Source organism: Ptiloglossa arizonensis, chromosome 6 (assembly GCF_051014685.1).
Source record: "Ptiloglossa arizonensis isolate GNS036 chromosome 6, iyPtiAriz1_principal, whole genome shotgun sequence".
NCBI lineage: Eukaryota > Metazoa > Arthropoda > Insecta > Hymenoptera > Colletidae > Ptiloglossa > Ptiloglossa arizonensis.
In genome coordinates this window covers 4,481,937-4,492,765 of record NC_135053.1, presented here as the reverse complement: position 1 = coordinate 4,492,765, position 10,829 = coordinate 4,481,937, and the positions used below count along the sequence as shown (strand labels likewise).

At 26.1% G+C, this 10,829-nt stretch overlaps 1 protein-coding gene across 7 annotated transcripts; it reads right to left on the bottom strand.

Annotated features, from left to right (window-relative positions):
* Nucleotides 1–950: 950 nt before the first annotated feature.
* On the bottom strand, nucleotides 951–10,635 carry LOC143148305 (uncharacterized). Of its 7 annotated transcripts, none has more exons than XM_076314528.1 (10): nucleotides 10,113–10,635; nucleotides 9,173–9,280; nucleotides 8,698–8,944; nucleotides 8,133–8,250; nucleotides 7,910–8,054; nucleotides 7,744–7,831; nucleotides 7,294–7,660; nucleotides 2,767–7,217; nucleotides 2,193–2,527; nucleotides 951–1,191 (listed from the first exon to the last, which is right to left on the bottom strand). In XM_076314528.1, the coding sequence occupies exons 1-8, from the start codon at nucleotides 10,126–10,128 to the stop codon at nucleotides 3,336–3,338; spliced, it is 4,971 nt and encodes a 1,656-aa protein (XP_076170643.1). In that variant the 5' UTR covers nucleotides 10,129–10,635; the 3' UTR covers nucleotides 951–1,191; nucleotides 2,193–2,527; nucleotides 2,767–3,335. The 7 variants fall into 7 exon arrangements, with proteins under 7 accessions (XP_076170643.1, XP_076170642.1, XP_076170645.1 ...); XM_076314527.1 differs by lacking the exon at nucleotides 951–1,191 and having other exon boundaries at nucleotides 1,296–2,372; nucleotides 2,492–2,527; XM_076314530.1 differs by lacking the exon at nucleotides 951–1,191 and having other exon boundaries at nucleotides 1,296–2,527; nucleotides 10,109–10,635.
* Nucleotides 10,636–10,829: the final 194 nt, after the last annotated feature.

The window sequence follows — 10,829 nt, the reverse complement described above, 5'->3', positions numbered from 1 at the left end:
AATTAGTACATAGTTTCATTAATTATTAGGAATGAATTTTTTCAAAAAATATAATACAGTTATGTCTTGTCATTATTACTTCTAGCTTATTAGTTACATTAAATAAAGCTAAAACTTCTTAACAATTGCTCTAAAAGTAGTATCTATTGTTAAATTCGATCAAAATTTATTCTTGTAATTTTTATATAATAAGAGGAGAAGGAAATAATAAATATAACTAAATCTTTAAATTATTTTTTGTTTTTCATTTTCAAATGAATAATAACGGAACATTTATAGCATTAAGTAATGTTGCTTAATATATTCTGTATTTTATGATTTACACATCACCAATAAAAATAGACGAAAACTAATAATGTAAAAATACAATCAATTTTTTTTAAATTATTCATTATTTCTTTATATTATCTGCATATTACTCTATTATTAATTTTCTTTTATTTGACAACTAATAATTTATTTTTGAGAATTTTAAATAGATAATACTTTTTGAGCTAATCTTTTAAGATTTAATAATTGATATCATTATCTAATTTTGTTTACTGTAAAAAAGATTTAAAATCCAAAATCGTGGAACATTCCCTTAACATGCTGCAGTTTAATGCACTTTCCCCACTTTGTCATGTAATTTAAATTAATTTAAAAAAATATTTGGTAATATACTAGGTTGTTCAATAAGTTTTGTCATTCAATAAAACTTATTGAACAGTATAGTACTAAGTTGCTCAATAAGTTTTGTCGTTTGATAAAACTTATTAAACAACCTATTATATCTTTTTTAATATTGTTACTTTAAAAAAATACTGTATCGTATTTAATCTAAAATAAACGTAAATAATAAAAGGCAGCCTCAACATAAAACTACAATGAATTAGTAAAAAGATGGTTAAAAATATTTGCTTAGAGTTTAATAATTTGTACCATTAGAAACCTAACAATAACCATACAAAATATAAGTAAAACAATAACCAAAATTGTACAAAGGATTTATTCTAAAACTTGCTGAAGAGATCAATGAAATTCTTTCTTATATAAACTTTATGTTTAAAAGCATACTTTGTTATGGTTATTTACAGTTATATACATGTGTAAATCAAGTACTTCAGAAAAATTGGTAGATCTGAACAATTAAATATGGGACATATAAATAATCATTGGAAATGTTTTACATGCTTGTTGAAGAATTTCACTCTGAAAAGTAAAATTCTTAAGTGAACATGCATAATCACAATGTGTATCTTTGTTTGTACTGAAAATAGACAATTTTTGCAAGACAAACCCCATTATTTAAAAATTCTTTGGAGGTAACATATTACTAGAGAATACAATAATACTTTTATGTATAATATGTAATATAATAGCCAACGACACTTTTAATTTCAAATTCAATAAAGTACATATATATTTATTTTAAAGATAATTATATGATCATTTTAAGACGCGAAATTATGTTTTGTATTCTCTACTGGTAAGAAATTCTAATCTGACTTTTAATATACGATAACAAAAGTTATAATTTTTTTTAAACAATTATAAAAAATATAATTAGAAAATTTCTATTATACTAACACTAAATCGGGCAAATAAAATTTGTAATAAACGTTTCATCTCTTAAAATTACTTTTGTAGATAAATAAAAAAAATACAATAGAAGTTTATTGAAATTGAAAAGAAAAGTCTCGTAATCACAATATGATTATTAACCCTTAGCACTCTTCTGTCAAGTGTGACTTGATATTACATTTCTTACACCAACTTCTATGTTGAGTTAAACTCGACATTATACAATGCAATTTAAATGAATATATAAATCAAATAAATATTTGTTACACACTTTGCACTATTGCAATACAATTTTCTTGAAGCCCCTCTCTTTTGATGTATTTTGTAAATTAATTGAGTAACTTATTGATAGGTAAAGAAAAAGTTAAGGAGTGCAAAGGGTTAAAAGTATGTTTATAATATAGAATCTTTTTCCAATTACATGTTATTCTACAAATAAAATAATGTAATCTTTATAAGTTGGAACAAACATTAGAATTATGGAAATTCTACCTTGTTGAATCCGTAAAAATATGTAAAATAGTGATGTTTCATGACAATTATAATAAATTAATCCTACTTCAAACTTTTAGATAATGTAGTTATCATGATTATATAATTAAGCTTTAACTGGTCATTAACATATAAACCTTGTGTTTGCTGAGTTTCCAGTATAATGGATTGCACACATGGACTGCATCAATTTAAAAATTCATATGATTATTTTATTAGTACCAGTAATTCTTGAAATCTTTGAAAATCATAAATTCATTTTATTGTAAAGAAACTGCATATAGATTTCGACATTTCTTTACCAGAATTTTTCCATTCTATAAAGTTTACAAATCATATAAAAATTTATTTGCAAGTATAATTAAAACACTCGCTTATGTTAAAGGGTGGATAAGGCTTATTTTAGAAATACTGTACACATTTTACGTGTACTCACCTATCATACTTTTCCTTCTATTTGTACATATAAAACCTGTAAATAAAACGTAATTGCTATAAAATAATTTTATATCATTAATAACTTCTAAGAAAGAAATAATAATCTTATTTAAAAGAAAAAATCCAAACAAGGATTAGTGTCTATTATTAAAAGTTTCAAATAACTGAAGTTTATTTCAATCAATTTTAAACAAATGATAATTATTTTTTACAGTTTTCTGTTGTAATTAAAAATTGTGTAGAAATTTATATGAATCTATGGGATAAACTTACCTGGTTAATATTACATACTTATATATAACAAAGTGTTCTAGATATTTATACAAATTTTATACTTTAAGTCTCTTAATCTTGTTGAACAATATAAATACATGACACATTATCACTTTTTTACTTATTTAGATATTGCGATACTACAATTTTTAAATGTAAATATCAGTCTTGAACTGTAAATTCATATCAGACTATGTATAATTATATTTTTGTTGATATAAAGGATTATTATCACAATGTAGTTATAAGTCACTCAAATTACTGAAATAAAATCTTCCAGTGTTGATCTTCCATGTAGATATTAGAAACTATTTTCATTTTGTTTTTAGGATGTATATTAACAATGAATTTGATTTATGAAAGTACAAAACTATATTTAGTTTTTACTTAAATAGTTTTAAGTATATCAAAACTATATTTTAGTTTTCAATTAAATATATACTTTAATTTAAATTGAACAAAAATAATTTTACCTTATTAAAATTTTGAATTGCACAAATGTATATTACAAATAATATGTACATAAAATAATAATACACTAAAAATATACTAAAAACAAAATAAACATTTTAAATAAGTACCATTTTATATTTAAAACAAAATGTAGAAAGTATCAGAATAAATTTACCTTTCTTCACAGAAGTTAAATGTTTTTCTTGCGCTTCCTGCTGATTCACAGAACAAACAATTGTATTTGTTTCTAAGCTTGGTGTGAACTTAGACACTAATTTTCTTTTCTTCAGGGGCGTTTCTTCATTTAGTGTTGTAACCTTTTGTGTTTTAATAAACTTTGATGACTGTGCATCCATGTTCTGTAATGTCCACTTGATACCAGATTTAATGAGAACATTATTTGAAATTTCAGTTATGTGTTTATCTGTAGTGAGATTCACTTTGGTAACATCTGTATCAACTTTTATATTTCTTTTGGAAAACTTACAGTAAGTTTTGCTTTTCAATGTATGTGGTTTTTCCACAGATTTATACAATACACTTGAATCTTCCCAGATGTTATCTTCCATATTGTGTTGCGGCTTCTCCAATTTAGAATCTTCCTTGAAGATTGCATCTATTGTAGAATCTCCATGAAAGTTTAATAAAATTTGTTGCTTTCGTGGTGACATATTTCTCAACTGCTGAATACCTACACACTTTAATTGCTTGTACATATTTCTAGATGTACACAAAGTGTGAGATGAGTTTTGATGGTATGGCGTGTGAAATGATGATAATGGCAATTCACATGTGCTTTGGACATCCTTATGATTCAAAGGATTAATAACAGTAAGTTGTGAATAACTTAAGCTCAATTTATCTTGATTAGGTTGAACAATAGATGTAGGTAATGTTTCTTCTTTCGCCTCTTTCTTAATCCTCTTTTTGTACCTTACCTTCTTTTTAGATGATCTAGACTGTGCATTAACTTCTATTCTATGCTTCATAATATGATTTTGCCCCTCTCTGCAACTGTGTTGTATGTTTTTTTGTATATTTTTTTGCTTCAGAGAATTTTCGCATTCTGTAAGTTCACATTGTGAAGCTGTAATAGTATCACAAGGTATTAAATCTGTGGAAGACAATAAGTCAGAATCTAAATGTTGTTTTATCACTAAAGGACTTGTTCTAAGTTCCATATAAGTATGTTTATGTGTTGATAAAAAGTCATTCCGTTGACTTGTATAATTGATTAAAGCATTTGATGGAATGTCATTGGAAGTAGATATATCAGATGAAACATGATTTATTGTATCGCTGAATGATTGAGCTTGGTTAATCATATCTTCTTTTTTAAAAATATAAGACTTTTCTATTGTAGTATCAGTATTAAGCGTATCAACAGGACCGGATAGACTGCATTTAGGTAACGATTCTTTTATTTCAGTAGATATGTTATCTGAATTGACCAAAATAGTTGACTGATCAGTGAAAGAAGGTATATTTTTAATTAAAGAAGAAAATTCAAGTGCTTCTTCTTTATTAGAGTTTAATCCAAACCCAACTATATTCACACTACTGTCAAAAGAATCATTTTGATTGTTACGCAATTCCTTCTTCTTTTGTGTAAACATATCTTCTATATCGCTTTTATTAGCTGGTACCGTTTTTTCCATATGAGAATTTAATTCCGAAATATTATTTATCGACAAAATTTCTCCCTCAAAACTTTTTTTAATTAATCGCGGATTAACTGTTTGTACATTTGAATACATAAAATCATTTGGAGGAGAATCCATATTTGTTAATTCAAAATCCAATAGAGAATTTAATATTCCTGTTGTTCCCAGACTACCTTCAGGTAATGGTGTTGTGGAATTTTCTATGTCTGAAGTAATATATCTCCCTCTTTTTTCATTTCTATATGTATGTTCGGTTTCTGAAAAAAATTCTGAAATACAATTTAACACATTACTTGAATTATCATAATTGATTGGTGAGATCAATGAGAATTGTGAATCTTCCAAAATTTCTTGTTCGTCTTCCATAGTCATATCTCCATTCAGAATGCTATCTAAAATGTCATTATTTTCAAATTCATCTATAGAATTTGTTTTTGCTATATCAGTTTTCAGCGAGAAATTTTGTAATGTAGACTTGTAATGTACATCTTGATTTGGATCTTCGGTATCTTTTAGATCATACACTAAAGATTCATTTGTATGTGCTTGATTATCTGTTATCATGGCAATATTATGTTCACTTATTTTCTGTAGTTTATCTGTTATAACTTCAAAACTTTCACTGTCTTCTTCTTTAACGGACTGTTCAAATTCAGATTTTATGTGACTACAAATAAAACTTTCAAATAATTTATTTTCAGAAAAAGTAGTACAATCTTTTTCACAGGAATGTAATTCTTTTGGTTGTGATGTTGAAATCATTAGTTTTTTACAATTGTTTAATTCACATTTTCGTTGAGTTAACACTACATTAGTTGCTTGGTTACCTTCTTCATAAAAATCTTTACAATTGCATGCATTCAAGAATTTTTTCTTTCCATAAAATTCTAGAATTCTACTGAGTTTTTCTGAATTCATTAACGAATTAGTATTTTGTGCCCAACCCAATGATGATTTTGCAATTTGATCTTCAAAAACTGTAGTGGAAACTGAACACATGTCAGAGTTGTCTAAACAGTCTAGTCGTTGTTTTTCTGCATGTACAGTCATAATATGTTCACCAATATGATTTAAAACATCCATGCATTTGTCTAGATCACTTAGCATGCACATTATATTTTGATCGGAAATTGATTTCTTATCTGTAATGTTATCGCGCATTGTACTTTGTGACGTATCTTCACTCTTTGTCATATTAAATACACTATAATTATGATAGGAAAAAGGTTTTACTTCAATTTTCTTACAACAACATGTGCATTCATGAACATCACACGAGACTTTTTGTTTCGAAGATTCTATTACTTGTGAACAACTATTTATTGATTTGAAATCATCTAAACGACAATCATTTTGTACATACACAGATTCGTTTTTACAGAAAGTATCAGCTTCTGTCACATTCCAATCTGTACTTATTGGTAACTCTTGTTTTATAGATTGTGTAATACTATTTTGGCACTCTTTTGATAAGAGTATTGTCTCTGTGGAACTTTTTGGTTGAGAAAATGATTCTTCCTTACCCTGAGAATTTATTTCACTAGATTCATTGGTTGTACAACTAGAAAAAAGTGTATGTTGAGAAGACATTATATTTTGTTCTCTACTTTCCTTAAATAGATTTAATATGGTTTTTGGTTCTTTAATATTTTGTCCAACAGTGTTTAAAAGTTTCAATAAAGATAAAACTCTGTTGTGTTGTATATCACTTTGTTTCAACGATAAAGTACAGATATCACATTGTTTATGCTGAAACATGCATTTTAAATCTTTATTTCTTTTATTGCAAATGTAATCATGTATATTTTGAGAATTAATATAATGAGTATTATCTTGGAGTGGTTCTTGTTCCACTGAATTACAGCAACTTTCTGTACTTTCACTAACTTTATTGTCCGAAATTGGTAAATATTCTAAAAGAATTTTATCCACAGAATATTCTGAATTCTCTGTACTATTGGAATCAGCAATTTTCATTTGATTTCTACATTTTACTTCATTAACTTGCATTTGTACTTTATATTTTTTCTTTGTCATTTTTAACCATTCTAATTTTCTTTTAGATTTTTTTTTCTTACTCTTATTTACTTTTAATGACTCATTTTCTTTGGTTAAATCAATTAATATTATTTCACCAGGTTTTAATTTTGATGCTTTTTTATATTTTTTATATTTGTTCCTTCTTTTTGCAAGAAAACTTTGATTAGCTGGTTCACTATACTGTACTGCATTTTGGAAGGAATGATTATTTTGTAAGTTGCTCATTTCATTTCTGTTTAATTCATAGTTTATACTATATTCTTGAATATAATTTATACCACATGATGAAATAATCTATAAATGTAATAAATAAAAAGTTGGAAGTCAAAATGTATTAAATAAATGACATATTACAGTATCAAGGCATTACCTGTGACTTTTGGAAATTATTCATCTCTGAGTTTTTTGTTAAATGAGATTCTTTAAATTGAATACATATTGCATCTTCAAATGCAAAGAAATTAGTACATGCTGTTTTTAAATCAAATACATTTGGTTGTAGCAACCAAAGTGTTTCATTTTCGTGTCCTGCAGGTGGTTTTGGTATGATCATTAATAATTCATCACGCATTTTTGGTATGCATGGACCTAGGATCATTAAAGCCATTTTATTTGCTTCTTTTTTTTCTTCAAAATTTCCCTTCATTCTTTTCCACATTTTTAAAATAAGTAAATATCTGACATAATCTATATCTGTCAAAGATTCTATATTTCTCCTTACTCTGGTGAAACTTTTCCTAATATAAGAAAAAATTGTAGAAAAATTTGTTTTTAAAAAAATTGTAAGAAAAATTATTCAAGAAATGACTATTTTACATACATGAATATAGGGTCACATATTTTAGTATATTTCTTAGTAATATGCTTAAGTTTAAGTAGCACTCTGAAGATATACTTCTCTGAATAATCTAAAATAAAATATAATATTATATAATAATACTACTCACATTTCTAATTACAAAGATATTGAATTAATTTTAACATACCTAAATAAATCCACAATACTGAAAGAAGTTTTGCAATTAATGAGGAAGAATCTTTAGTATATCTAAAAGTTTTAAGCTCCATATCTATATATATTCCTAATAATACTGACATTGCATTTAAATATGAATCACAATCACCAACATACTGCAAAACCATTTATTAGTAAATTTTCAATACTTTCTTACATGAATTATATTTCAAAGAAATAACATTTGATAGTACCTCTTTAATCTCATGCCAGTAAAGGTGAAAAAATGTTAAGGTACTGCTTATATGAGTTTTTAACTGTATAATATGGAGTACTTTTTCACAATATGTATTTATGCTACTTAAAATATTCCTGAAATATATAATGTTTATTATTTCTCAGTCATATATTAAAATGATAAGAATAAATAGATTAAAAAATTTTAAGCAGAAATTAACCATATAATAATAATACCACAATATTATGTTTTGTGTACAACAAAAAAACAACACAAACAACAAACCTTGTTAAATAGCTTCTAATTTATATATTTACTCTTTAATTTTTAATTTTATGATATTTTGTTATTGTATGCTTTTTGATAATACTTCTATATATTTGTTTTCTTTTGTTGCTTTTATTCTTTACCTTTTTGTATGATTACTATATGGTTAATTTCTACTTATAAGTGTATAAATGAAAATTATAACATCTAATGAATAGTTTGTTTAAAACTGACATTTACTCGTTTTCTATTTCTTGTAGTGATAAGCAATTTTTTTGTTAAAACTTTAAATGCAATTTATTACACGATCTTACTGTGTGTAAAGAGAAATTAAACGCTGCAATAGCTGAGAACTTCTACTTCCCACAGATGAACACATCACTTTATTAAATTTAATAAGCCATGGAAATATAACGTCAGATGACTTAACATTAATAGGTTGACTATCAAGAAATTCTTGGTTTTCATAATTCTTTGATACATTAATAGAATCATTATGTATCCATTCCAAATTTGTTTGATTTCTTTTGGTCATTGTAATTTCTTTATTATAAAAGTTTTCTGCAAAAAGTATTAAAATTAAGATCATAACCAATTATCTTATACCTATAAGTTTATATGAGAGGTATATAGCATATTTCAAATACTAATTTTGAAAATATAATGCATAAATTTTTTTGTTACATATAAGTTCAGTATTTGTATAACAATAAATAGATAATGAATGTTAATTACAAATATATTTATTTATGTATACCTCTCATGTCATATAATATTAATATTTATTACTTGAGGAATGATTATTTGGTAAATTGTCATTTAGAGTAAAGGAGCTGTTTATATCCATATCCTGGGTAGGTGGAGCCATAATTATCATTAAAAGTAAACCTGTGAAAACTAAAAACAAAACTATACTTGTAATATTATATTATTATATAGTAATTGATTTGTAAATTTTTACATATTATTGACTAATAATTACAATTGTATTTTAGTATTTGGCTTTTGTCATACATAAAACAATAAGTCATAATTGAAAAATTATATGACTAATTATTTCTACATGACGTGTTTATAAATTGTTTATATTAAACACAAAACATTTTTGAAGCATATACTGGTTTATCCAAGTGTCAACGAGGTTTGTTTATTGAAACAAAACTAGTCATAATTATAATGAAAATAATGATACAACTTATTTTTATAGTAATATTTTATTGCCTAAGGAATTACATTCTCAAACCAAATCATATTTTGAAATATCAATAATGTAAGTAATAATTTAAAAACCAATTACTATTGGAAGAATGAAAGAGTTTAAACTTCAAAGTTTACAACAAATTTTCTGAAATAGATTGAAAAAAGTCATAAAAAGAAAAACTTTTCATGTTAGTAACATTTACAATAATTTCTGGTATAGCGCACAAAAGCAAATCGAATTCGAATGTTATAATTTTTTTGTTTATCAATTTAATCGTACTGTTTTAATGTATCTAAGCAAAAACTAGAATATGAACCATAATAATTATTTATTTAATTTTCTTAATCTATCAAATAATATTACAATAAAATGTATATGTATTATCATTTTCATTGTAATTATTATATATATACATATATATATTTATTTATTTATTTATTTATTTTAGTAAGTACAATATACCAATACTTCTATTTGGCACTGATATGCAACAAAATATACCAGGGTGAGAAAGGATGTACTACCTACTTTCCTTAAACCACATCCAGCGTGATGTACCGACAAAGCAAAAGGGGATAAAATCAGATTATTTAAACGGTGATCATACACATTTCGACATATTATTTAGTACAAAGTAGCATATTATCACGATCGTTGGATATGACCTTGTGTTGAAGTTTGAGGCACGTCATGTAGAATATCTGAAGGTAATAGTCAACAACGAATGTGCGCAAGTTTCCCTCAATCTGAATTTGTTTCTGAAAGCGTGTCGAGAGCGCAGAGACCAAACGCCCCCCACTCTCTTGGCTGCTCTTATATCATATATACTACATACCCGCAACAAAATGAAACTAAATGGGTACGACAGTCACTCTTTTTTCGTCGTGGATTAGCGTTCTCATTGCTTCGGTTTTTCGTGTCACAACAGCGCACAGTCGCACGCAACGATATTTTACTGCGGCCTGCGCCGTCTGCTGTCGATGCACTCGAAACTTACGACAGTTCTTCGAAAATCGAGTGAGCGCGATGCCTCGCGTCAATGCTACGATAACGCCGCCGTGCTCGTAGCATTTGGAGCATCGGTACTGAAGTTGCGGAAACAGGTACGGCCGCACCCTTTGAGGAACCCTTATGCATTGTCATAACTATTGAACTAATTGTGCTAATAATTTTTTAATTTAATTATATGACTTTTATCGAATTTCTATCAAATTTTCTTACTCCATTTGACAAAGTATATTTAAA